General features: G+C 56.6%; 1 protein-coding gene across 15 annotated transcripts in view; it reads left to right on the top strand.

Moving 5' to 3' along the window:
- The window catches only part of CACNA1B (calcium voltage-gated channel subunit alpha1 B), a 179992-nt gene that overhangs the window by 141672 nt on the left and 11869 nt on the right, over positions 1–26451 (top strand). For 9 of the 15 annotated variants that reach the window (XM_046022834.1, XM_046022822.1, XM_046022829.1 and 6 more), the window contains 8 exons: positions 1694–1699; positions 5143–5259; positions 5597–5662; positions 6979–7070; positions 9203–9347; positions 14460–14587; positions 20137–20233; positions 23200–23308. In XM_046022834.1, coding sequence (XP_045878790.1) covers positions 1694–1699; positions 5143–5259; positions 5597–5662; positions 6979–7070; positions 9203–9347; positions 14460–14587; positions 20137–20233; positions 23200–23308 — 760 coding nt within the window. The remainder of the gene's footprint in view (positions 1–1693; positions 1700–5142; positions 5260–5596; positions 5663–6978; positions 7071–9202; positions 9348–14459; positions 14588–20136; positions 20234–23199; positions 23309–26451) is intronic. The other 6 variants (XM_046022836.1, XM_046022833.1, XM_046022835.1 and 3 more) reach the window with 1 other exon arrangement.

Genomic DNA, 26451 nt, shown 5'->3' with positions numbered 1-26451 from the left:
GGCAGCCCCGGAATGCCCCGGTCGTGACCCCCCGTGAACAGAGTGCTGCGCCCCACGCACGGGAGGGTGGTGTCTGCATCAGGAGGGAAGCCGCTGAGAAGCAGTTTGCTCACCGTCAGCAAGTCTGCCCAAGTCTGAGAAGGCTGCGTGCAGTAGCGTCCCGTCACAGGTTAAGAGAAGCCAAGTATAGCGTGTTTTCAGAGTTTGTGGTAAGGCAGTAAAGAAAAGGAATTGTTAACAAGAGTTACAGGTAACTACTATGTCTAGGAAGGACAAAGGGAGACAAGAAGGGCTTCGAAAGTCTTGGTGACATTCTGATTTCTTTAAGCGGGGTGACGGATAGATGGACATTTCATTCCTTTTCTTTAAAACGTGCATCTATACATGTATTTATACATGTTCTTTTGTGTATGTGGTATGTTTCATGGTTTTAAAAACGCAACAATCCAAATACTGTGGGGAAAAGTTCTGAGCTGCCACTTTCATGCAGAAACCACGGATGTTTGTCACCCAGCCATTGGCATTGTGGCATTGCCCAGGCGCTTCTCATCCAGGAATAGTTTGTACCAGTGTGGTGGCTGGGAGGAGCAAGCTGGCGGCTGATCCCTCCGGGCCTCGTCCTGGGACACAGCAGAGTCTTTGTTCCCCGGGTAGAGGGACCCAGACACCAAGCTCCGATCTGCAAGGACACAGCTCTGGGTTCCTTCGTGGGCGTGTGTCCTCTCAGAGCGGGCAGAATGACGAGCGGGTATCAAGGGTGAGCGTTGCCAGGCATGCAGAGCGCACGATGCCGAAATGTCTTCTGGGGAGACCTCTGGCTCCAGAGAGGCCCGCACACAAGGCAGAGATCTTCTCTAAGCAGGAGGCCCAGTGTCTGTCCCTCAGCTATTGGACACGCGAGGCCTGGGTGGCTTGTGGTTTGATGAGATCTCCCTTCAAATAAGCCCTCCGTGGTGGCGGCCGTCAGCCCCCGATGCCCAGCAGGGCCGGCGGGAGGACGGAGGTGCCGCTCGGCTCGGAAGCTCCGCTGGCTCTGGCCACTGGCGCTCCCGTCCTTCACCCTGTTCTGCCCAGAGCGGAAAAGATGAAAGGGAGCCGGCGCGTGGATTAGTGGCGTCTTTATTTTTGTTCATGTGTAGTCACTCCGTGTGTTACTTCGTGAACGTACTTTTTTTCCTTAGGCAAAAATATGAGTGTCAGTTCCCACCTCCCACTTAATCAAAATAGAGTAATAGCCTTCACCAGGGTCGTGTCGAGACAGCATCCCCAAGGAAGCATAAAACTGACATTGATTTCTTTGCCTGGAAATAAAAAAACAAGTGTCTGTGAGTCGTCTTTGGATTTGCATTACAAACAGGAATGCAAACGAGCACCACCCTGTCTGCATAGCCTCCAGATTTCCGAAATATTTGAGCTGGTGCATTTTCAGCAAAATGTGCAAAGTTTACTAAAATCCTAAAATTTTCCAGTGAGGTATTCGAAGTTTGAGTTTTTGCTTGTGTTGATGACTCATTTTCTCTTTTGTTTTCTGTTTTTGTTCTTGATTCACCGTAAACTGCCTGCTGACTCACGCCATCCAACCAACATACAATGCGAAAACCATGTCTCCGTCTGTATGTTGTGCACCTGCTGCTCAAACATCCCAATTTGTAAATAATACGCAAACACCCATCCATGAAAACATCACATATAGGAAACGGTTGGTTTCATGACTTTAAACAGTTCTTACAACTCCTTGCTTTGCTTGCTCTGCTCCTGTTCCTTCTCCTGTGAGGCCTCACCACTGCCTTCCTGAGGCGCGTGGTCAGAGTCTGGCAGTCCCCATCCCCTCTGGTCTCTTCTCCTCAGCATCTGGGGTCCAGTGGGGGCTTCCGAGGGCCCTTCCGGGGACTGTTTGATTCAGGAACTGGCCTTGGGTCTTCTGAGCCGAGTGGGTCAGTGCCCAGCCAGTTCTTCCTGTTGGGACTGGGTTCAGAATTGGAGGGATGTTGTAGGGCATGAGGTTTGACCTGCTCCTGTGGAGTCCATGGTTTCTCTGGCACCATCTCCCTTCTGCTCTGTCCCCATCGAACCCACATGCAAGGGTGGTTCTCCCCAGTGGCCTCTGGCGATGCCTCCTATAGTGTTCTTCCTGGAATTGCCCTTCCAGGGGGAATCCGCTCTGGGCCTCGGGGCTGGAGGGGATTGGAGATTGTGTCTCCGTGATTCAGAAGGGGTCGTGTAAGGCCTGATGGAGCGGGAAGAGGGTCTGTCCCCAGAGACAGAGCACCTGGCTCCTGCGTCCAGCCTTCCCTGGAGCACGTGGCCGGCTCGTGCACGCTTGCTCCGTGGGCTCGTGCGGGCTGCGGTGGCGTGAACTGGGCCTTCCCCCAGGCCTTCAGGAGTATCTGACGGGAGAGCAAAGACACCAGGAGCCGACGAAACTGAGGCTGTGACAGGAAGTTTATATAAAGTAGCAGGTCTTGAGATCCTGTTACAGAAAGTGAACATTAATGATCAGGTATTTCACAAGTGGAGAAGATCTTGAGGTTTTGAGAAGATGCCATTTGATGCAGAAATATTCGAGTCGCTCGGGCCCCTCCATGGCCGTTCCCTATGCCCTTGGGAAGAGCCCCCCGCCCCTGTGCCCTCCCTCTTCAGAGAGCACACAGTCACATGACACGCTGAGCACATTGGGGTCTGTTTCTCCTCATCGTCCCGCCAGGAAGAAGCCAAGCAGGAGAGCAGTCTGTCGCTCACTTGCTGCCAGTGTGGAGTGTGGCACCCAATAGATGTGCACGGGGCGCAGGGAATGCCTGTTGGGGCCTGGGGCCCCTCTTTGTTGGGGGGGGTGTGTCACGATGCCTGGTGTGCCTTTAAATCCCTCAAATCTCTGATTCCTCAGCATCTGGGCACAGCGTCCTAATGTCCACATCTTGTGGGTGAGGAAGCCAGGGGCTCAGAGGAGCTGGGGACAAGGGTACCCTCAGGGTGAACCATCCGCCACATTGCGGATTGCGATAATGCCTCTTTGGGGTGCCTAGACCTTCCCAGTGCCGAGGCAGGTGGCAGTCAGGAAGGGCCTGGCTTTGAAATAAGGTGCTTGGGGCTCTCTGGTGTGACAGAAACCATGGACTCTGGGAGGATGGGGCAGGCCCTTCCTTTCCACCACCGAGGGGCTGGCTGAGGCCAGAGGTGACTACGGGTGGCCGTGGGGAGGCTGCCGTGTGCTTGCTGCCCCGCCCCCCGTTCTCCCGCATGCTTGCTCGCATGCTGGTGCCTGGCAGCTCCCACCCTGCTGCGGCCCCGGGGTACCCGTGCTTGGAGTATCTGTGGCTGCTGTCACCATCCGTCCTCATGGCTCTCTCAAGCTGTGTGTCTGCGGCCCCCCCACCCCCTCCCGAGTGCCCCCTGGAGCCCTGAGAAAAGACGTCTGGGGGGAGGGGTGAGAGCTTGAGTCTCAGAAAAAGTAGGTGGGGACGTGTGAGCTCTGCGTCGGTGCGCTGACGGTGCGCACGACCAGTGCCCTCCCCTGCCTTGTCCTCCGTCCCTTCTTTCTCACCCAGAGCCTCTGTTTCCCCCAGAATCTCTAGGTGCCAGTGGCCTGAGCAAAGTCCTTTGGGCTGGGCAGACGCTGACTGTGTTGTGACAGTCTTGGGCCCTCCAGACGCAAGTGGGCGGGTGCGGTCCACGTGGGGACCTCGGAGGAGGCACTTGGCGGCTCGTTCGCCTTCCTCGGCTTTACTGCCTCATGCGGAGGATCTCCCAGCGCTGTAATGAGGTCACCCTTCCACGGCTGTGCCGGTGCCCCAGAGCCGACTGGCTCACCTGCAAGCCTGGGGCCCGCAGGGCGGGTTGGGTGTGTCCCGCACTGAGAGTCCCTTTCCCAGCAGCTGAGGGAGCGGTAGGCAAGCCCGTTCGCCCTCCAGGGTCCCACCCCATGGCCCACTTCTGCCTTTTGCTGATCCAGACCCTAGTCCGCACCTCCTTGTGAGCACCAGCCTCCTCCCTCCTGGCTCCCACCTCTGCCGCCAGCAGACACAGACTCCAGTCCCCAGCACCCCCCACCCGGTGGGAAGCAAAGGGGCAGACAAGGCTGGGTGGGGGCCTCCGTCCTCAGAAGTAGAAGTGAGACCTGCCTGTCCACTGAACGCTTCGTCCCAGCCAGGACCAGCTGGGCAGCCCTGGAGGGGGGCAGCCAGCTCTCCCCGCCTCCCCCGGCCCCTGCACGTGCTCTCCCGCTGCCGCTCTCATTGAACATGTCGTGTTCTCTTCTGTCTCCGTTGGACCACTGAATCTGGCGATACGTTGTGTCTAAGCCTGAGCTGCTTGTGTGTGTTAGACACCCAGGGGTCAGGGAGCGGCTGTCGTGCAGGCACCTGGTCTCTAAGCAGACAGAGGCCGGGAAGCTGCCCAGGGCCACAAGCACCCCTACATCATCCGCCCAGAGCCGTGCTTCCTGAAAGGGATGGGCTGATAATTCAAGGTGCCCCTGGGCCCGGGTGGAAGGCTCACTGCCCCTCGGATGAGGGAGCCATGCTTGACATCCCGGGATCTCTGCCGCTGGGAGCATTCGTGGATTTCCTGAGTGGCTTCCGTGGTGTGGGCAGTGGGATCGCCCACACTTACCCTTCCCACGGTGACTTGTCGGCAGGCACCATGAGCAGCTCTGGGGGAAAGGTCTGCCCCTCTGCCGGGTCCCAGGCAGGCAGGGGCTTTGCTAGCCATGCGGAGAAGGGAAGGGCCCCTCAGAGGCTCTCCGTGGAGAAGCAGCCCTGCCCGGCGCTTGGACGGCTTGGCTGTGTCTCACAAGGGGCGGTCCACGTTGGAGGCCCATCCACAGGCGGTCTCCTGGCTCCTCTGGGCAGCAAGGAGCTGCTTCTGGGAGTTCGTCTCTCTCCGTCCCTGTCGGGTGCAGGGGACCCTAGAGCAGAGGGTTCCGTTGATTTGCTGCATGAGAGATGATTGGCAATGACAAGCTTCACTTTCGGAAGGTTTTCTGGTGGCCGATTGCTGCTTCTCTACTGTAGAGCAGTGACTTTCTGTTTGGTGTCTCTTTGGATCCACTTTCCTTCGGGGCAGGTCTGGGAGAGGCGGGTGGGAGGTCTGCCGTGGCGGGAGGCTGATCGCCGCCGGCTTGAGAACAGCCTGTCTCCCCCACAGAACAATTTCATCAACCTCAGCTTCCTGCGCCTCTTTCGGGCCGCCCGGCTCATCAAGCTGCTGCGCCAAGGCTACACCATCCGCATTCTGCTGTGGACCTTTGTGCAGTCCTTCAAGGTGAGGCCCGGCCCGGCGCCCTGACCCCCGGAGCGGCCCTCCTCCTGGAGGCCCCTTGGCCCCTGTTGCCCCGTTGTGGTTTACAGACCTCCGAAGTTGCCCAGACAGCGCCTCAGTCGTGCTCACTGACCCTGCGGCGGGACGCACGACTGCTCAGGGATGAAGGAAGCGAGGCCGCCTCTTGGTAGAGGGGCTTTGCGGTCAGTGGGGTGGCTCTGCGGCCGCTGTGGTCCGAGCGGCCCCAGAGATGCGGCCACCATCCCCTCCACAGACGAGGTACGAGCCAGGCAGCGGGGCAGCCCCCTGGAGCTGCCCTGTCCTCCGTGTGTCTCCACAGGCCCTGCCCTACGTGTGTCTGCTCATCGCCATGCTGTTCTTCATCTACGCCATCATCGGCATGCAGGTGGGCGCGCTGACGGCACTGGGAGCGGCGGGTGCTGGTCACGGTCCCCGCGTGGCGACCGTGACAGAGTGACACTCGGGGAGCTTTGCTATGAGGCAGACATCGTTCTCAGGACCTTGTGAACTTAACTCTCAGAAAGGCTGTTCTATTGATGAGGACACTGAGGTTGGGCACCCCGAGTCTGGGCCTGTCTCCAGAGTCCTCTAGTGAGGTGTAGTCCCCCCCGTCTGTCATACCGTGCTCTGCCGTGCTCCTGAGTAAAACCTCACGGGGCTGTCAGGGTGTCGGTGGGCTCATTGGACTGGGTGCTGGGCCCCCGTGCCGGTGGAGCTTTGAGGCACGTGCGCCTGGTGCTGAGCGCCAGCCGGTCCTTCTCTCAGTCCAGAGAACTGGCCCGACGCTTTACAGGAGATTGTGTGTTCCAGCAGAAAAAGTCGGCAGGGTCGAATCGGATCACTGTACTGGCAGGTCCAGCTGGGAGGATTTAGATCGCCTTCATTTCCCCAAAACCCTTTGTCAGCTATTTGGAAAAACATTTAAGAGACACGAAGCCGGGTTCCAGATTTAAATCTTTGGCATCGGGCCACTTTTCAACAGTAGGGTGGGAGTTGGATCCCAGTGTTAAGTTATAGTGGGAGAAGCCACTGTCTCAAAGGTTAGGTGCAAACTGATTTTTAAACTCCGTTTCAGGGAGTGAAAAGCTTCTCTTGCCTTAAAATTTGCTGATATCTGATGCTCTTTAAAATGTATTTCTGTGCTTTTTTTTTGTGGATGTATAAGACCATAAGGGTCACTGAGCTTTGTTTTTGGTGAAGATGTGATAGTTCCTAAGTCTTTCAGCCAGGCTACAGATTTTAAGCCAAGTACAGTTACTGACTTCTTTTCATTCCTAACCCCAAAAAGAAATCAATTAAAGTGGATAAAAAGCCCATTCTGGTATTTGCACAGACACTTAAAAAGAAACTTTCAAGTTGATCTCCTAGCTATTATCACAATAATTCCCGCCTCAGTGTCACTGATGAAAGAGTGAACTTTCCAGGGCATCATCCGTCTTCCGAACGGAGCGGCCCACGTACGCTGAGCTCCGGCCGCGTTTTTACTGGGTGTGCGGACCCGTGTCTGCAGACACGTAGAGCTGGGGGAGCAGAGACGCATTTGGCTGGAAGCACGGGCCCCTCCAGCCCCGGCCGCAGTGGAGGTGGCTAAGGGCTGTGTCCTGGGCCTTGTGGGTTCTCACGGGCGCATACCCTCCTCTGCCTGGCCACAGCTCCGGGGGTCCCAACAGCACCAGCCTGCAGCCTTCTTTCTCCTTTCAGGTTTTTGGAAATATCGCGCTGGATGATGACAGCAGCATCAACCGGCACAACAACTTCCGGACGTTTCTGCAGGCCCTGATGCTGCTGTTCAGGTGTGTTGGTCGGGGGTCAGCACAGGCTTGGGGGCTCCTCCGTTCAGGAGGGACGGGGTGTGTGCCAACCCACTCGGGCTGGCCTCCCCTCAGTGGGCCTTCCCAGCTTCTTCTCTGCTCTCCTTGGCATCCTTCCCTAAGGGTTCCTGGGCCTCGGGGCAGACGGAACGCAAGCCCCCAAGGGAGGTCGACCTGAGAGCCCCAGGTGTGAGGCTGGCCTTGACCCCCTCGGCTCAGGTCCCCGGTGGTGGCCAGAAGGGCTTAGTGAGGCTGCGGCCAAGGGTCTGGGAGGACAGAAGGTGTCCCGCAGGATCTTCTTCGGTGTGCTGGCTGTACGCCTTCCTCTGCTCACCTTGTGGACTGCAGGGTCTGTGGGACGAGGGACGCCGGGCAGCGGGGCTGCTGCCGATGCCGTGTGTGCTACTGAGGGACCCAAGGGACTCAGCTGGCCAGACCTGCTGGTGCGAGTGTGCCTCCGGCTGCCCCCGGGGCTCACAGGACTGCAGTTCCCTAGGCTTTCCGCCCCAAGTCCAGTGGCAGAGCGGCTTGGTCCTGGCTCAGGTGCCTCCAGGTGAAGACGTGCTCGGGAGGCCTGGGGGCGCCTGTTGTCCTGAGACGGGGCACACTCTCCGCAGACTGGGGGCTGTCGACCCTCCCAGTGTGGGGGCTGGAGGGAGGGGTGAGTGTGTCTCCCTGCCTCCAGAGTCTCCTTCAGTAAGGCAAGCCCACCACTGTGATCCTTGGAGGGAAGAAAGGAGCTCTTTGGAGGGACGTGGGGAGGAAGGGGCTGACACAAGGTGCCACCCGGGGCTCATTCTTGAGGTTCCCACATGTGCGTTTCTTTATGCAAATGCTTGGAAGGCCTGAGCTCGGGGTGTCCCACACAGTTAGTCCCAGGCAGGGCCCGTGAGGTTCTTTCCATGGAGGGAGAGCAGGCCGGTCTGCCTTGCTAGGCTGCCCGGAGAGAGTTGGCCGACTCTCGTTCTTTCAGTCAGAGGCCGACACTTTCTCCAGATGACATCGTCTCTCCGGACTTTAGCTGTTAATGTTCGTTTCGTCTCTTCATCTGTCAATGTCCTGCCTCAGGCTCCAGGAGTTGAGGCAGGCCTATGAAACCAGCCACAGCTGGAAGTGTTTGTTCTCAAAGATCTCTTTTCCTCCCTGATCTCTGAGTCACAGGGGATGCCCATGTCGGTCAGGCCTGGCACAGGACAGCTGCCCTGCAGGAAAAGCCCCCTACTCCTAGCCACTGGTGATGGCCAGTGGGCTCGCTTGTGCCCGGAGCTGGCCACACGGGCACACCAGGTGGGGGGCACCCAGGCCTCTGGTCTACCTGCAAGTCTGCTGGACCTCCGGCCCTCGTTCTGACTGCAGATCGGGGACAAAAGTCCATGAGGAAGGGTCCTCCATGGTGGCCGCTCAGGGTGGTGGGGCTGTTCTTGGTGTGTTGCGGAAGCAGCAGACGCTGGTGCGGCTGGAGTGGGCTGAGCAGAGACCACTGAGAGAGGATGGGCTGCAGGCCGCACAGAGTTGCGGGCAGTTGTGTGCATTTTGGATTTGCAGTGAGTTGGGGGGTGTTGAGAGAAGTGACTTGATGTTACCTGTGTTTGTTGGACCCACTTGGGTGTTGGCGGGTGGGAGCAGGAAAAGCCCCTTGGAAGCTGTTGCAGAGCCCAGGGAAGGTGATGGCGGCCTAACCCAGGGTGGTGAGAGGGTTAGAGTCTGGATGTTCTTTGGAGCAGATGAGCTGATGAACAGGGGTGGTGAGAATGAGTGGAGGCAGGGATGACTACGACCTGTTTGGCCGGAGAAACTGGAGGGGTGGAGTCCCCCACTTGTTGAATCAAGGAAGGCTGGGATGGCACCTGCTGTCGGGCAGGCCAAGAAAGTCTGTGTTGGCTTCGAGGGGCCCAGCGGTCCATGGAGGGGCTCTCACCACGGTGCCGGCTTCTGGTGCACTGCCTTACGTTCAGTGAGTAGTTCTTTCTGAGTTCATGGTCAGTTTGCAAACCTAATGCCAGAGGGTTCTGAGCCCAGTGAGGGTGTGCACCGGCGCCCGCTCCTCTGGGAGCCCTTCTCCGGCTGGCCTGGCCCTTCCTTCGTGGGCCTCACGGCTCTGCCCTTCTTCTTAGGAGTGCCACGGGGGAGGCCTGGCATGAGATCATGCTGTCTTGTCTCAGCAATCAGGCCTGCGATGAGCACGCCAACGCCAGTGAGTGTGGGAGCGACTTTGCCTACTTTTACTTCGTCTCCTTCATCTTCCTTTGTTCCTTCCTGGTAAGTCCTGGTCACTGTGCCCATGTGTCCACCTGTCTCAGTCCATCCCAGGAACCCCGACGTCTCTCACAGATCCCTGAGGCTGATTCATGTCTCATTGCAAGCTGATTCTCTGTTGATGGTCCTGTGTCTCTGGAGACGATGACCTGTAAAAGGACCCACTCTGTGATGAGCTCCTGTGGGCCTTTCCTTCTCAGAAAGAGTTTTAAGTTTCCACAGGACCCCTGTCCTTTAGCCTGTAGCCTCTGCCACGGTGGTGAGTTACAGAGAAGCAGCGCTGCAGCCGGCGCGCCTGGGGCGGCGCGGAGCTCAGTGGATTGGGTCCTGGGGCGTGGATTTTGGTCCAGGCCAGTAGACACCCCTGGGAGACTTGGAGCAGGGCCATGACCCAGTCTGGGTGACGTTTCCAAACCTTGCTCTGGCTTCTGACCAGGGAAGGCTGAAGAGTGACCAGGGAGGTGGCTGGAGGTGACAGTGCCTAGAGAAGGGTGGGGACCAGCGTGACAGGAGATGAAACACGGGCATGAGAGCAAACGAGGAAGAAAGCGGCCCCTGCAGTCTGCTGGCGCGCTGCAGAGACGCCCTCGTCCACGGCCAGCGGCGGCGCCAGGTGGTGCGGCGGCTGTGGAAGTCAGCAGGGCAGCTCCTCGATGAGGGAACGACGGAGTGGCGGTCTGATCCAGCAGCTGCACTCCGGGCACATGCCAGAGCTGAGGGAGGGGCCTCACGCCGGTATTTGTGCGCGCACGTTTGCAGCGGCGTCATCCACAATGGCCTGGAGGCAGAAACAACCAACGTGCCACCAGCGAGTGACCGGTTGTGACATGGACACACAAGGGAGTACCATCCGACCTTAGGAAGAGAGGCCGTTCTGACCCATGCTGCAGTATGGATGGCCCCGTGAAGTCATGACGCCAAGAGAAAGAAACCAGCGGCCAAAGGAGAAGTAACGGCACGGTTTCAGCTGTCTGAAGTCCCTAGAGCAGGGAAGCTCGTAGAGACGGAGAGTACGACGGCAGGCACCGGGGACTGGGGGACGGGATGGGGATTAGTGTTTCGTGGGGGCAGGGTTTCGTCGGGGAAGATGGAAGAGTTCTGGGGACAGGTAGTGGGGACGGTGCCCCTCAGCTGTGCACTTCAGAGTCATTAAATCTGTAAGCTCGTTGCTGTGTATATTTTACCAAATTCAGAAAATGGTCTTAAAGAAGAATTAGCATAAATCCTATTCAAACTTTTTTTATTTTTAGAGGGGGGCGGGCAGAGGGAGAGAGAGAGAATCCCAAGCAGACTCCATGCTGATTGCGGAGCCTGACGTGGGGCTTGATCTCATGACCCTGAGATCATGACCTGAACTGAAACGAAGACTGGAACGCTTAACTGGCTGAGCCCCCCAAGTGCCCCTTACTCAAACTCTTGCAAAAAGTAGAAGAAGAGAAACCTCTCCTAACAAATCCTGTGATGCTGCCATTATCCTAATACCAAGGACAGGAATGATGCCACAAGAAAGATAACTGCAGACCAACGCCCGTGCTGAGTACACAGTAGGTGTCCTGAACGAGATACTAGCACACCGGCTCCAACGGCACGTTAAGGGTTAGACACAGTGATCAGGCGGGATTTATCCCAGGAGTGCAGGGATGCATCTTTGACATACAGAGACTAACCAGTGTGATGAGGGAAACACCTCACATGATGACCTCAATAGATGCAGAAAAGCACTAGACCCAATTCAATACCCTTTCATGACAAGAGCACGTGGCAGACTTGGAACAGAAGGGAACTTCTGTAACGGGATGAAGGGCATTTATGAAAACCTACACTTGACATTAAACTCAGTGACGAAGGATTACAAACTTTTCCTCCAAATATCAGGGACTAGACAAGGTCCCCACTTCTTCATCACTTCTACCCAGCATTGTGCTGGAAGTCCTAGTTAGAGCAGGTAGGCGAGGAAAAGAAATAAAAAGCACCCAAATTGGAGAGGAAAAGGTAAAGCTATCCCTCTTTGCCGATGACATGGTATATGTAGAACATCCTAAAGAACGCCCATGCCCACGCACGCACACACGCCCATGCACGCACGCACACGCACGCACACACACGCACACGCACGCACAGTGCTAGAACTAATAAACGAGTTCATCAAAGTCTCAGAGTACAAAATCAACACATAAAAGTCAGTTATGTTTCCGTGTACCAGCAATAAACAGCCTGAAAAGGAAATTAAGGAAGTAATTCCACTTCCAGTAGCATCCAAAGGGATAAAATACCTAGGAATAAATACCTGTGAAGATGAAAACTTGCACAGTAAAAACCGCTAAATAAGTTAAGGAAGACCTAATTAAGTGGAAAGACATGCAGGCGCACGGATCCGAAGGCAATGTTGGTGAGGCGGCAACATCCCCACAGAGTGAGCTCCGGATTCAGTGTGCTCCCTGTCAGAGCTCCAGGGCCCTTTCTACAGGAATGGAACAGCTGATCCTCAAATTCGTATGGAATGGCAAGGAGCCCCAAATAACAACAAAACCTTGAAAATTAAAGACCAGGTGAGATAACCCACGTTTCCCTATTACAAAACTTACTACAAAGGTACCATGAGTCAGAACAATGTGGCTGAAGAGGCCCTTCTCCGAAGAAGACATACAGATGACCGACAGGTACATGAAAAGGTGCTCCGTGTCACCGTCGCCAGGGAAGTGCACATCAAGACAACAGCAACCCCTCGCCACATTTAAAACGGACGATCAGGAAGAAGACGAGAGATGGCAGGTGTTGGCGAAGATGTGGAGAAAAGTGAACCGCTGTACGCGGTCAGTAGGAATGTGAGTTGGTACAGTCCCTATGGAAAACAGTGTAGATGTCCCTCAAAAAATAAAAAATGGAACTAAAATATGATCCAGCAATCCCACGTTCGGGTATATGTCCACATGGAAGGAGAACACGATATTGGAGACAGATCTGCATGCCCACGTTCACTGCAGCATTACTCACAATAGACAAGACACGGAAACAACCTAAGTGTTCATCAGCAGAGGAGTAGATAGGAAGACTTGGTGTGCACACACGCACACACACACACAGAGTATTCAGCCACGGGAAAGAAGGAAACCCTCCTGTCATTTCTGCCAGCATGGATGGATCTTGAGGGCATTGTGCTAGGGGAAAAAGGCCAGACAGAAAAAGGCAAATACTGCAGATATCCCTTACATGTGGAATTTTTTTTGGAAGCCAAACCACAGAAACCGAGAGTCGAAGAGCTGTTGCCAGGGACTGGAGAGTGGGGGAAGTAGGGACGAGTTGGTGAAAGGGTGCACACGTTCAGCTCTAGTACGAATAAAGTCCGAGCGTGTGAAGTAAAACATGGTGACTATAGCTGATAACTCTGCATTGTATAACTGGAATTTTCTAGAGGGCAGAACGTAAGTATTCTTCCAAAAATATGTGATGGGCGTGTCAGCTGGACGGCAGGGGCGCTTCGACAATTGTGTGTGGAGAGACTGGAGTGTGGACTGTAAGTATCTCGTGATTGTGTCAGTCACGTCTACCTCAGTAAGGCTGATGCGGGGCAGTAGGCATTGGCGTAAGGACAGACCGTTGGAGTGGGATGGAGACTCCAGAAATAAATACAAATCTCCATGGACAGTTGATTTTTGACGAGGGTGCCAAAGCTGCTCAGTGTGGCAAGAACAGTTTCTCTGACACATCGTGAAGAGACAACCAGATGTCCACATGCGGGAAAAAAAAAAAAAAAAAAGATGGACCCCTACGTCACCCCATATACAGAAATGAACCCAGAACTGGAAAAAGACCTAAATGTAGAGTGAACACTACAAAACTCTTAGAAGAAAGCATGGGGGCAGATCCTGATCTCGGATTTGTCGAAGGATTCTTAGATTTGACGCCAAAATCACAAGCAACAAAAGAAAAAATAAATTACTCAAAATTAAACCTTTTGTGTGTCAAAGGGGATTATAAGAAATGTGAAAACGCAATCTAAGGAATGGGAGAATCGCATATTTTTAAGGGGGTAATATACAAGACACATAAAGAACTCTCAGGATTGAGCTGCAAAAGACAAGCACAAAAAAGTAGGCAAAGAATCAGAACAGACATGTCGGCCAGAAGGGGGACAACGTGGCCAACAAGCACATGAAGACATTCATCATCTTTGGACTAAATCAAGGAAACTCAAAACCACGCACTTGCTTCACACTCCCTGGGATGGCCACAATAACCATTTTTTTAACGGAAAATAACCAGCGTTGTCAGAGACGTGGAGAAACAGTGACTCTTGCGCATTGCGGTAGGAATGCAAAATGCAGCAACTCCTGTGGAAAACAGTTCAGCCGTCAGGTGGCCACGACCCAAACATCCACCGGTGGGTGGACAGAGAAACAAACTGCTGTGTCCCCCACGGTATGTTATTCGGCCTTAAAACGCCGTGCGGTTCTGCGCCTGACGACTGGGTGAGCCTCATGGAAAGCGGAGAAGCCGGGCCCGGGAGGCCCTCCATGGCCCCGTGCTGAGGGACTCCTCTTACATGAAACGCCCCAAGGAGACAAGCCTGTGGGTGCCGGACAGACACTGTAGGGAAGGGGGACAAGTGAGTGACTCCTTCTGGCACAAGGCATTTTCTGGGGCGATAAAGAATTTTGGAAACCCGAGAGGCGGTTGACTGATGTTGTGAATAAGTAAAACCACTGGGTTGTGAAACACTGAATGCATGTTCTATGAATTTCAACTCAATTAAAGGGGAAAAGAAGCCAAGCTTTTGGCCACCAGAATCGAAACCCCTAACTCCAAAGTCGCTGCTTCCCTTGGCAGCCAGCTGGGAGGGGATGAGGAAGGTGACGGGAGGTGGGCAGCGGAAGGGGGCGGGAGGGCTCAGGAGAGTTGGCGGATCTAGCCCCGGGGCAGGGGCCCGCGGCCAGCCGTGGTGGTAGAGTGGAGGGCGGAGGTTGCCGGGGAAGCAGGGCTGGACGGGCTCCGGGTGAGCTGGAGTGGCCTCTGCTGCTGGGATGGTCTCACACAGGCTTCGGCGGGAGGGGAAGGGCTAGAGTAGAGGCCGGCGGAGGTCTCTTTATGTCACCCCTTCTCCTTCCTGTCCTGCAGATGTTGAACCTCTTTGTGGCCGTGATCATGGACAATTTTGAGTACCTGACACGGGACTCTTCCATCCTAGGGCCTCACCACCTGGACGAGTTCATCCGGGTCTGGGCTGAGTACGACCCGGCCGCGTGGTGAGTGGCCCCCGTGCTCCGTGGTCCTCAGGGTGGTCCATGCCACGGATCTCGGGACAAGGCTGGGGGGCTTCAGACTTGTGTCACGGGAGGTCTGCCCCTCAGTTCTCGGCAGGGCCCGCGTAGGGTGGCGCTAGGTCCCCCTCTGGGTGGCACGTTCCTTCTCATGCCCACAGTGCTTTCACACAGCTCCCTGGGCGGAGAAATGCTCCAGGAGACCCGCAGCCTGGCCCTTAGCAGCTTCTGAGGGGTCTGTGAGGCTCCGGGCTCTTGTGGAAGAGGAGCATATGGTCCCCTCGCAGTCTGTCACATGAGGGGCGTGGAGGGCTCAAGGAAGAGGGTGTGGACACAGCAGGAGGGCCTTCCCCCGGGGCCTCACCATCCTCATGAAGCTTGGAGGCCTTCATGGAACAAATGACATTCTTCCTGCCCACGGGCTCAGGCCTCTCCCTCTCTGCCATCGCCCTTGGGAACAGGAGCCAACACGCACCTGTGTCCCCAGCCCCGGCTGCGAACAGCGGGCACTCGGTGAACTTTCACTGACATCAAAGGAGCTACCAGGAAGGGTCTAGTGTGTTGGGGACCCTCTGGTCCTGGTGGGTTACTGTGTTACGTCAGGTGAGGGGCGGCTCGTTTCCAGACAGCAAGGTGTCGTCAGGGGACCGGCTGGGGCTAAAACGTTGTTCCGTGGTCCGTGGGAGAGTCCCGCACAGGGGGACGCTCTTACCCTCGGGCCCACGAAGCAGCGCGGACTCACCGTCTGCCCATCTGTCTGTTCCTTCATCCCCCGCTGCCTCACTGGCTTCTTCACCCATTCACGCTCTCAAGCAGGTTCTTGAGTAGTGATTCAGGGCGCGCTCTGCAAGGCTGCCAGGACGTGGAGGGGCCAAGAGCCCTGGCTGCTGGGGAGGACACGGGCCTGCTCCCCGCCTCGGTCATGGTGAGCGCCCAGCAGACACGAATGTGAGCGAGCGGGCGTCCATCCCTCCCACGCTTGGAGGCACGGGGAAGCCTGGGGAGATGGGGTGTGGGCACTCCCACGTCCTCTCTCCGCAGCTCCCCAGCCTGCCTGTGCCCCCCTCACGCAGCTCTGGGTGTGGTCACCCCTGTGTGGTAGAGGCCTGGGGGAGATGGTCAGTGTCGTCGTGGTGAGGACCCTACGGCCCACAGATGGCCTGAGTTTCTACCTGTGTTTCCCTCAACGGAAACTCAGCGAGGGGATCAGGTGCTCTGACCCCAGGGCCCGGAAGGCCTGGGAGCTTGGCGGGGCTCCCTCAGCCTCCTTTCCTGCAGCCTTTCTGGAGCCCCTACCACATCCCAGGAAGGTCAGAGGATGCTGCGGGAGACCCTTCCCGGGCCGGCATGTCCTGAGACCACGGGCAGCACCCGCAACTCTCGGGCATCGCTGTGCCCATAGTGTTTCTGGGTGTTTCTCCGTTGTGAATCTTTTGCCATTTTCACACATTACCGAGTGAGCGTAGCTGTTCCTTAACATTTCACAGTGTAGGTGACTGTTTCCGTGGCCTTGGGGGGGTCCTGCCACTGTGCTGATGCGCCACCAGGCTGGGCCTGCCATGCCCAGTCTCGTTCTGGGGGCAGGTGGGGGTTCTCTGGTCAGGTCAGAGGGCAGGGGAGACTCCAAGTGAGGCTCTTCCCAGGAGGGGCACCTGGACCGTGGGGTTGAGCGATGCTGCTGTTTGCGGGCACCGTGTTTCTGGAGGTTGTGTTGCAGGGAAACGGAGATACTGTGGGTTGTGACGGGGACGTATGTCCACGTGGGCAGGACAAGCATAGGCCGGAGCAGGCCTGTGAGAGGGGAGGACTTCTCCCACATCTCTATGAACTGCACACCCAGGACTTCCCCTCGTCCTGTCGCAGGTGGAGCAGAATTAGGACAGACAGGAAATGGACCAGGGCCAGACTGTGGTTTCGTGATGGCGCAGGCTTTCTGAAAACGGGCCTCTGGAAGGCAGAGGCCGGTGGGAGTGTGGTCGAGAAAGTCTGTGGAAGAGCGGACAGCAGACAGAAGCCTCGGGCCAGAGGTGGCCTCTGTGAAACAGCGCACGAGCCCGTGGTCCAGAGTCACACAGACGTGACCGACAGCTGACGCTCAGGCTTGCTGCTCCCACGTGTGCCCGGGGCTGAAAACAGAGCGTGCCTCCAGACGGCAGGGGACAGGGGAAGGCCCAGCAGAGGCCACTAAGCAGACCGAGTCCTGGGCCCAGGACCAAGGAGAGTGCTTTGAGCCCTTCCTAGCCTGCGTGGTAGAGGCACGGATGTGGTCCTCATTGTGTCCCAGGTGGCCACTCTGCTGTCTCCTGGTTCTCGGAGAGACTTAAAAAAACAACAGAACTTTGTGAAATTTCCACACTTTCGTATGGGTGTGTGTGTGTTTGCACCTGTGTGGCTCTGGGAGCGTGTGCACAGTGCCTATGTGCAGGGTGTTTTTGTGCGGGTACGTGTACCGGTCTGCACACTCGGGGCATGCGTATGTGCATGCGTCAGCAGACGCACGCGTGTGCACGTGCGCACATGGCTGTGTGTACACGTGCGGGTACGCACACATGTGACTGTGCCGACGTGTGTGTGCTCCTGTGCACGTGTGAACGCCTGTGTGTATGAGGGTGCAAGGCACGCGTGCTTGCGTGTGTGCACGTGTGTGGACGCAGGTGTGCGTGGGCATGCATGCTGTGGGAGATGAGGAAGGCACGGGCTGTTGCTTTCTGGTGCCCGCCTCCCCCATCTTCGTGGTGCTTCACTTTGTGGTGAAGTGTGGACCCCGAAAGGAGAATCACGGCCCCACCTGTGTGCGATCTGTCTGCTCGTCTTTGTGCTCATCCATCCGCGCAGTCACCCTTCCGGAGCATCCGCCGCGTGCTGGGGGCCGGGGGTGTGTAGGCGAAGCAGGCCCGTGCTCTCAGGATGCTGGGTGAGATCAGGGGAGCTGTAGTGGGAGCCCAGCTGTTTGAGGAGGGAGGGACCCCATCTCCTGGTGGGTCAGAGGAGGTACCATCTGAGCCAGACTGAGAGGGGCAGGACGGATGGAGCTCCGGAGAAGCGGGTGGGGCAGGACTGAGGTCTGATCGTGTGTGATGGAGAAGAGAACTCATTGCAGAGGGGCTGGAAGGGTGGCTGGGACAGGCGGAGGAGGTCTTGAACCTCAGGACCGACCACAGCTTTGGCTTAACAGACAGCGAGGACGGTGTTTGAGTCGGGACGACGGTCCTGCTCCTCCACTTTCCACCTGGTGCCCTCGGGGGTTTGATGGTGGAAGAGAGATGACGAGCCCAAGAACAGGCTGGGCATTGGGTTGGGTGATTACCAGGGCTGGGGGCTTCACCAAGCTTCCAGACCCTTCGTGATGATGCCGTGGGTCCAGTGAGGTTAGCAGGCACCTTGGGTGAGGCAGAGTGGGGCTTCCTCTTTCTTCCCTCTTCCCAGAAGTTTGGATCTGACGGGACAGGAAAGAGAAACGTGTGTTGGCTGGGGTGCCGGCCCTGGGACAAGGGGGTTCTTAGCTGGACCAGCAGATTCCAGGAGCTTCGGGAGGTGGGGACCGTCAGCAGAGCCAGGCACGGGGTCGCAGGCACGCGGGGAGCAAGAGTAGGGGCTGCCGGAGAGGGTGGGGGAGCAGGGCCCAGGGAGCGACGGGCCAGTGGCTCCGGTGTGTGCATGCTGGGGGCTGGGGGCCCGGGCCGGCTGTGTTCTGTGGTGTGTCTCCTGCCTGCCTTGGGCTCGGACATTGTCTTGGGGCTGCCACGCTTCCTGGGGCCGTCGGAGCCCCGGGGTTCCTGCAGGGAGCTGCCTGTCCAGCCGCGGGGCTCCTCTTCCGGCCGCAGGCTGGGTGGGTGGGCGGGACGGGCCCCGCTGCCTTGGTTGCCGTAACCTGTGACGTTTCCTTTCCAGTTGCCGGATTCATTATAAGGATTTGTACAGTTTGTTGCGTTGTATTACGCCACCCGTTGGCTTAGGGAAGAGCTGCCCTCGTAGGTTGGCCTACAAGGTTTGCGACTTCAGAGCCTCCATCCCACATACTCTCCCCTGCCCGAAATGCAGACACAGCACACACTCCCTGCCTGGTTTGGGAATGACGACACCTCACCTCTCTTTCCTCCTGCCCTGCCCTGCCCGCACTCCGACCTCCTGGACGCTTCGGTCCCCCATCTGATCTCCTGACCCCTCCAGCCGGCCGGGGAGAGGCAGCCTTCTGAGGCAGTGCACACGGAGCTTTCTGGCTGGGCCTCGAGGGCAGAGGTCGGCTGCTGGGTGGGAGCTGGGGGCCAGGCCCTGCCTGTGCCCAAAGAAGCAGCTGTCTCACCTGGCTTTGCCTCCCGGCTCTCACGGGTGGGCTAATGGTCAGACAGGCTGGAGGCCAAGGGCCCCAGAGGAGGAGAGCATGGGCACAAGGAGACCGGGAGCAGCTGCCCCTCCCAGTCCGAAGAGCCCAACAACCCAGGGTTTCTGGTCCCCGAGGGAGGCGAGGGCAGAGGCAGCCGAGGCCCAAGGATGGGCTCTCCTGCTTCACCTCCGGATCGATCCACTCGGCCAAGGCTGGGCACCCGGGGAGGAGGGCCAGGCCCTGGGGCAGACGTGCCTGCCAGGAAAGAGCTGTCCCTTTTCTGTCCTGGGAGGCCTGCACCTGACCATGTCTCTGGGACCCCGAGCAGGTCCCATAGGCAGGTGTCCCCGGGGGTGGAGTTCAGGCTGCAGGCCTGGTGGCCTGTCTACCTCTGGAAGACACAGTCAGCAGCCCCCGACGCCTCCCTGGGTCTGGAGCCGGTCCCGTCTGGTGGCCCCAGCCCTGTTCCTGGCGTGCTGTCAGGAGGGCACAAGAGTGGCTCCAAGCCACCTCCGACCCCCGCTGCCCACCGCGCCCCCCCCCCCCACCTGCCCCCGCAGTCTCCCATTTCCTGCCCAGCCCTGACTCCCAGCAGCAGCCCTGCCCTGGGCGGCCTCGGGCGTCTCTGGGCTTGGAGCAGGACTCACCCGTCCAGTTTATCTCGAGAGCCTCTGGGCTCCTTGCAGAACAACGTGGCTCCCGCTCTAGTTCTCTGGCCTGTTTTAGATTTTTCTCCACTTTTTAGCCTCCAGGCTAACTTGGAAGCAAATTGGGCATTAAGGAGCGCTGACGTTTCTGCCGTGGCTCTCAGGCTGGCCCCTTGGGTCAGGCCCCAGCTCTCCTGGCACGGTGAAACAGCTCTCTTCCGATTTGGCATTGTCTGTGGTTCCTAAAAGTGTAAAATCCGAAGTTGACAACCCAAAGCCGCCCCGATGCAGCCCTTCCTCATCCCTCCATGTTCATTAGCTCAGACGTCACCCCTGCCCGCTGCCCTGCGTGGGGCTGGAGTGTGGAGGTGAGGCTGGGAGGGGCAAGGAGGGGATCGAGTGGAGCAGAAAAGTCCCTCATTTTGCGTGTTTTGACTTTCGGCATGTACTCTGACGCTGGTTAACTGGATCTGTTTTCTTGTCTGCTTCCTCCCCCTCCCCTCCTGCCGCACCCCTTCCTGTGGACCCCACCCTGCCTCTGCCTCTCTGGGCCGGGTCTCCAGTGGGCGCATCAGTTACAATGACATGTTTGAGATGCTGAAACACATGTCCCCACCCCTGGGGCTGGGGAAGAAATGCCCTGCTCGAGTTGCATACAAGGTAGACCCCGACCCTGCACCCCGAGGCTGGCTGTGCTGGGGATGCCCTCCGGTCTCCTCTGGGGGCTTCTCCGTCTGTCTGTCTGCCGCTCTGCTGTCTCACTGTTTCTTCCGTTTCTCTGTTCCAACCATGTCCTCTGCCTTCTCAGACAGAGGGACACGGGTACCACGACGGTGTCTCCGCAGCCACCCCTTGTTCCCGCGGGTCTGCCCACCCTGAGAGGCCCTGAGAGGCTTAGGAAGACAGAGGCGGAGCCCTCCCCCTGCCTTTCTTCCCTTTCCTTCTCTTTCCTGGAAATGACGGGACAGACCACCTTCTTGACAGAAGCTGCTTTAGTTCTGGGCCCAGGATGGCTCTCAGCTTCTCTGTCCCATAAGCGCCTGATGAAGGGGGAGGAATCCAGCCCTTCGGGGCCGACCCTGGGGTGATAGGGTTCTTCAGGGCCTCTGGCACTTGGGAGGAGCCCACGCCCAGCTCCACAGGTACAGAACTTCCTGAGGCCTGGGCTGCCGTCAGCCTGGGGAGGAAGCATCCCCACAGTGGGAAGGAGGCACTGTGGCATTAAGAAGGAAAAGGGTGCCAGGGAGAGGCGTCCTGCTGTCGTTCCTGGGGCTTCAGAGGGCTGCTACAGGGTAAGGAGAGCCTCAGGGGCTCAGGTGGCCCCATGCCCCCTCCCTCCAATGCCCAGGAGGCTGAGCTGCAATGAGGGGTAAACTGAGGGACACCTCCCGGCATCCCTCTTTAGGAGGTGAGCAGGTCACATGGCCCAGCCCAAGCCTGTTCCCACCTGCCCATGTGTCCTCAGCCACCCCCCTTTGGTGTATGGGCACCTTCCATCCGTCCAGCAACCCCCCCACCTGCCGCCCAGCACTGAGAGCCCCCCTGCAGCTCCCGCTGCCCCAGGAAACAGAGCCAGCCTGAGTCCTGCAGCTCAGCCAGCGTGTGTCTGGAGGCTCCCTGCCCCTGCCCTCTCTCTGAGCAAGCCTCCCAGCAGAGCGCTCACCTCTCTGGTTCTGTCCACGCTGTCTATGCTCCAAACCTGGGCCTGTCTCTGTCACCTGGCTCAGCACAGCCTTTGGAAGCTAAGCGGTTGTCCTTCCAGCCGTTGGCGGACGCCTCTGCTCTCGTTCTCAGCCCTCCCCTGCCTGGCCTGCACGTTGTGCCTGCCTGGAGGCCTGCATGCGCGGCCGTAGCTTTGTTCCCAAGAAGGAGAGTTCTGTCCAAACTGGTACCTGGGGTGGGGCTGGGCAGGCAGGGCCCCTCCCCAGCTGTGCTGGCCCGTTCCAAGGTGCTGGTCATGGTGAGGCCAGGGGCGGCCGCAGGCTGGGTGGGAATGGAGGGGCGTGGAGAGCTGGGGAGGGTGCAGGAGAAGGGCAGAGTGCTGTGACCAGGAGGGTCTCAGCCCAGGGCAGAGATGCCTGTCTGTTTGCCCTGGCCTTGTCCTGCTGCTGCTTCCTGAGATCCTGGCCCTTCTAGGGCCTGGTCAGGCAGAGGAGAGCCTCTGGTGAAGGTGCCTTGGACAGAGCTCTCTTCTCTTGGTGATCACCTGCTCGCCCCTCCACGCTGGTGCCCAACTCCCTGACCCCCTGGAGAGGAATCCCTCTGCCTCTCTTTCTGTCATTGGTGCCGGTCTACAGGGACACCGTGCTCTGGGAAGCCCGTTTTCCTGGTGTGCGTCACATGGGTTAAGTGTACGGTCCTGGGACCACGAGCGGGTGAGCCAGGTGGGGCTTTGCCAGCATTCAGGGGGGCAGAGTCTGGGCTCATGTCTCCAACCAACCAACCTCTATCAGATTGAGGATTGGATTTAGGGCCGAGACACTGGGGGCAGGGCTGAGGGCCCTCCCCAAAGGGGCTGCTGTGTTACAGGGAACGGGCTTGGCAGAGGACAGGCAGAGCCCAGGGAGGGACCCTGCGCCCCCGTCTCTAGCTCCTGTCTCGTGGCAGAGGACAAGAGACTGCTGGGAGGAGATAGGTGGGTCACGGTTCCCCTAGGCCTCCAGCTGGCCAGCTCGGTGACCTGCCATGCTGAGGCCATTCCAGACACACTAGGGACACTTTTCTTCCTGGACATCACATAAGTTCTCATAGCCTCAGGCTCCGGGTAGCTGTTGGCTATTCCTGGAGGTCTGTGGGACGGACACACATCTGTCTCCCACGGTTCTGTCCTCAAAAAATGAGGAGAGGAGAGGGGCGGTTCAGCTGATGGGGAAACAGGGAGAACAGCAGCAGGACACTGCCCCCGGTCTGGTCCGGAGTACTTTTACTCCCGTGCAGTCGTCTTGAGCCTCTCCCGACGAGCCTTCACTTGGCTCTGTGCAGTCCCATCGACTCTGGGTCCTTCTGACTGGAAGGTGCTGGCTGCTTCTCCCAGGTCCCCTGGCTGGGTGGTGAGAGACGAAGCCTTCCTGGGTGGAGGGAGGCCTCACTGGGAGCTGGAGCTCGGGGCTGTGCTCATGGCTAACCTGCCCCTTGTCCAGGGCTCCAGGCTGCCAGTGGAACGGATGACACTGGGCAGAGCAGTAAGGACGGGGTCTTCCCGCCCATCTGTGGGCTATCCCAGGGCACCCCAGCCTCAGTTCTGCAGCCCAAACCCCCCTCCGTCTTGAACCCAGGCCACATGCCCCTTACTCCAGCCTCGGGCAGGGGTCCTTCCGGCTGAGCATGTGCCTGTTCTTTCAGAGGGACCCAGCCTTCTGGCTTGGTGCGATGTGACAGCCTTTACCTGGATGTCCCTTTGTCTGTGGTTAGGTGAAGACTCAGCTCCGGTGAGGGTGGGGGTCCAAGGGTGAGTGTGAATGCTGGCAAAACTCCCAGCCACCCAACTTTGCTTGGGCCTGGGCACCTGCAGAAGCCCCCCCCCACCCCCAGGAGAAGCCCAGCCTCTAGGGGCCTCTAGCACCTTGTAGTCCCATGGTGGAGGGACCCTGGCAAGCCTGGCCCTGACCTGCTCCCCTTGTCCCTAGCGCCTGGTTCGCATGAACATGCCCATCTCCAACGAGGACATGACTGTCCACTTCACGTCCACGCTGATGGCCCTCATTCGGACTGCGCTGGAGATCAAGCTGGCTCCAGGTGAGCAAGGCAGCATCTGGGGACGGCGCCGAGCCAGGACCAGGCCGTCTCACTCCAGAGCCGCCCCCAGGGGGCTGTGCAGGGAGGAGGGGTGAGGGGGCCTGTTTGGAGGGGACCGAGGACAGTTGCCCGTGGCGCCTCTGTCGGGCACCAACCTTGTCATCTGACAGCCACCCGGGGGCCTTGTGAATGATCCCAGTTTTGTGGGAGGGAGCTGATGTGCAGTGAGGTTCATCGACCCGTCCCGGTGACCCAGCGCTAGAGCACGCGGAGACAGCGGTCTTCCAGGGCGGAGGGTCTGTGCCTGCAGTCCACTCCCTGAAGTGAGCCCAGTCCCGGGCAGGTCCTCTCCCGAGCGGACAGGACCGCATTGCCGGTGGCCAATCTAGGAGAGAACAGACCTCCAGTGTGTCCTCCCCACCTGCAGCCTCCTGTGATGCCTGCTGTACCTTCAGAGGAGATTAGAGCCACCAGAGGGGATCGGCCCTGTCCCTGCCCCCACACCACCCTCCAGGCTGCATTCATGACCTTGAGCTCAGCCATTTTGTTTATAGCGGATGAGTCAAGGCCAGTCCCGTACCCCACCACCCCTTGCACTCTAGGTCCCGTTCTCATCATCTACCCAAAGATGTCACGCCAGAAATTCTGCACCCCGCTTCTTGTCCTGTCACTTGCTTCCTCCCTGTCGGAGTCCTTGTATTCGCATACAGACGTGCGACGATCTCTCCCATCTTTAAAAGGTTTTCTGCTCCCTCCGTCCGCTTCCCTGTGTTTATTCTTCCCTTCCTCGCAACCGGCTTCTTGAGAGACTGGTCTGCAGGGTCTGTCTGGTCTCTCCCGTTCACTCCGCAGGAGGGTCTGCGCCGCCGTGCTGTGGGAGCCGCGCTCGCTGAGCTGCTCAGTGACCTTATCTTCCCTGTCCACAGCTCAGCCTCTCCTCGGCTGCCGCCTCCTTCTTTTTGAATCCCTTTGAGGTTTCTTGTTGTGTTTTCTCATGTCTCCCACTCTCCGGATGTCACTGTGCCCCTCAGACTCTCTCTGCCCCCTCGGTCCTTCCACCTGTTCTCATGGCTCTAAGCACTGGGAATCCCTACTTCGTGTTTTCAGTCCAGGCCTCTTCCTGAATGCCAGACTTGCATTCTCATGTGAGGAGCTACGTGAGAAAAGTTATTTACTGTCTCCACTTGGAGGCGCAGGAAGCGTTCCAAAGCTCACTTGCCCAGACTTGATCACCACGTGTTCCCCGCAGCCTTTCCCATCTCCGTCAGTGGAAACTCTCTTCTTCCAGTTGGTCACTCAAGCTTTGGAGTCATATCTGATCCCTTGTCATATCTCCTGACTCTACCTTCAAAACACACAGAGTATGATCACTTCTCTGTCCTCTCCCACTGCCAGCTCCTGTCCAAGCCACTGTCCCTTGGGTCTTGGCTAGATTGTTACTGTAGCTTCCAACTGGTCTGCCTCTGTTCTTGTCTGCCTTCAACATACCAGCGAGGACGATCATGTTAGAAACCAAACCAATAAAATTAATAAACCTCTGGCTAGACTAATCAAGAAAAAAGGAGACAACAATAACCAATATAAAGAATGAGAGAACACCACTACAGGTCCTGCCGCCATTAAATGGATAACAAGGAAATTTTATGAACAACTCTCTGTCAGTAACTTAAATGAAATGGGAAAATTCTTTGACACCAACTACCAAGCTCATTCAAGCATGGATAACCTGAGTGGGTTAAAAAAAGGAAGAGATAATCTGAGTAGCACTATACTTCATAAAGAAATTAAATTATAGTTAAAAGACTTCCAAGAAGAAAATCCATGGCCCCGTTAACTCCATAGGTGAAGTCGGCCCAACATTTAAGGAGGAAATAATACCTGTCCTATATAAACTCTTCCAGGAAATAGAAAAAAAGAGCGTATTTTTCAACTTACCATATGATGCTAACATTACTCTGATATCAAGATGAGACAAAGACATTATAAGAAAAGAAAATTATAGATCACTCTCCCACATGACTGTAGGCACAAAAATATTCAACACAGTTTTCTCAGACTGAATCTGATTATATATATTTCTATTTATTTGATGACAAAAGTAGGGTTTATCCCAAGAATGCAAGTTGAGTTCAAGTTTAAAAATCAATCAGTATAATTTATTGTATCAAAGAAGTGAAACTACATGATCATCTCAATAGATGCAGAACAAGCATTTCACAAAATTAAGTTTCTATTCATGATTTTAAAAATTCTGCATGGCGTAGTAACTAAGGAAGCCCCTTCAATCTGACCAAGGATATCTGTGAAAGACCAGCGAATGACACACTTAACAAAGAAAGACTTTTCCCCTAAGATCAAAAAGAAAGGAAGGAGGTCTACTGTCATCCTTCCTGTTTAACATCTTACTTTAGGACCTAGCCATTGTAATAAGTTAAGAAAAAGAAATAGGAAGCATGCCAGTTGGAAAGGAAGAAATAAAGCCATCTGTATTTACAACTGGAATGATTATCTATGGAGAAAATTTGAAAGGCTCTAAGAAAAGGCGAGTAAAATGGAGGTATCTATAAAACAAGGAATGCCAAGGATGGCTGGGAGCCACCAACATCTGGGAACAGGCAAGGAAGAATTCTTCACTAGAGCATATGGAGGAGGCATCCTCATGCTGACACCTTGATTTTGAGCTTCTGGCCTCCAGAACTGAGATAACAAATTTCTATTGTTTTAAGCCATTAAAAGAAGTTACTGAAACAATACACAAGTTTAGCAAGGCCACAGGATACAAGGTCAATGTGCAAGAAACAAATGTATTTCTACATATTAGCAATTAACAATTGAAATGGGAAAAATTTCCATTAAAATCGCACCAAAACCATGAAATACTTCTGTGTTGCTGGATAACTCTACAAAGTATATATGTGAGATTTGTACGCTGTCAGTTTCAAAGCACTGGCTGAAAGAATCGAAGACCTAACCGAGTCAAGCACTGCATCGTCTTCCTGCACGGGAAGACTCCGTGTTGCCATGATGTCAGCTCTTCCCACACCGATCAATAGAATAAATGTTAACCCAACCAAAATCCCAACAAGTTTTTACGTAGAAATGTACAAATGAATTCTAAAATGTTTGTAGGAAAGCAAAAGAAC

This window comes from Meles meles, chromosome 11 (genome assembly GCF_922984935.1).
Source record: "Meles meles chromosome 11, mMelMel3.1 paternal haplotype, whole genome shotgun sequence".
In the NCBI taxonomy this organism is placed as follows: domain Eukaryota; kingdom Metazoa; phylum Chordata; class Mammalia; order Carnivora; family Mustelidae; genus Meles; species Meles meles.
This window is presented reverse-complemented; position numbering and strand designations above follow the sequence as displayed.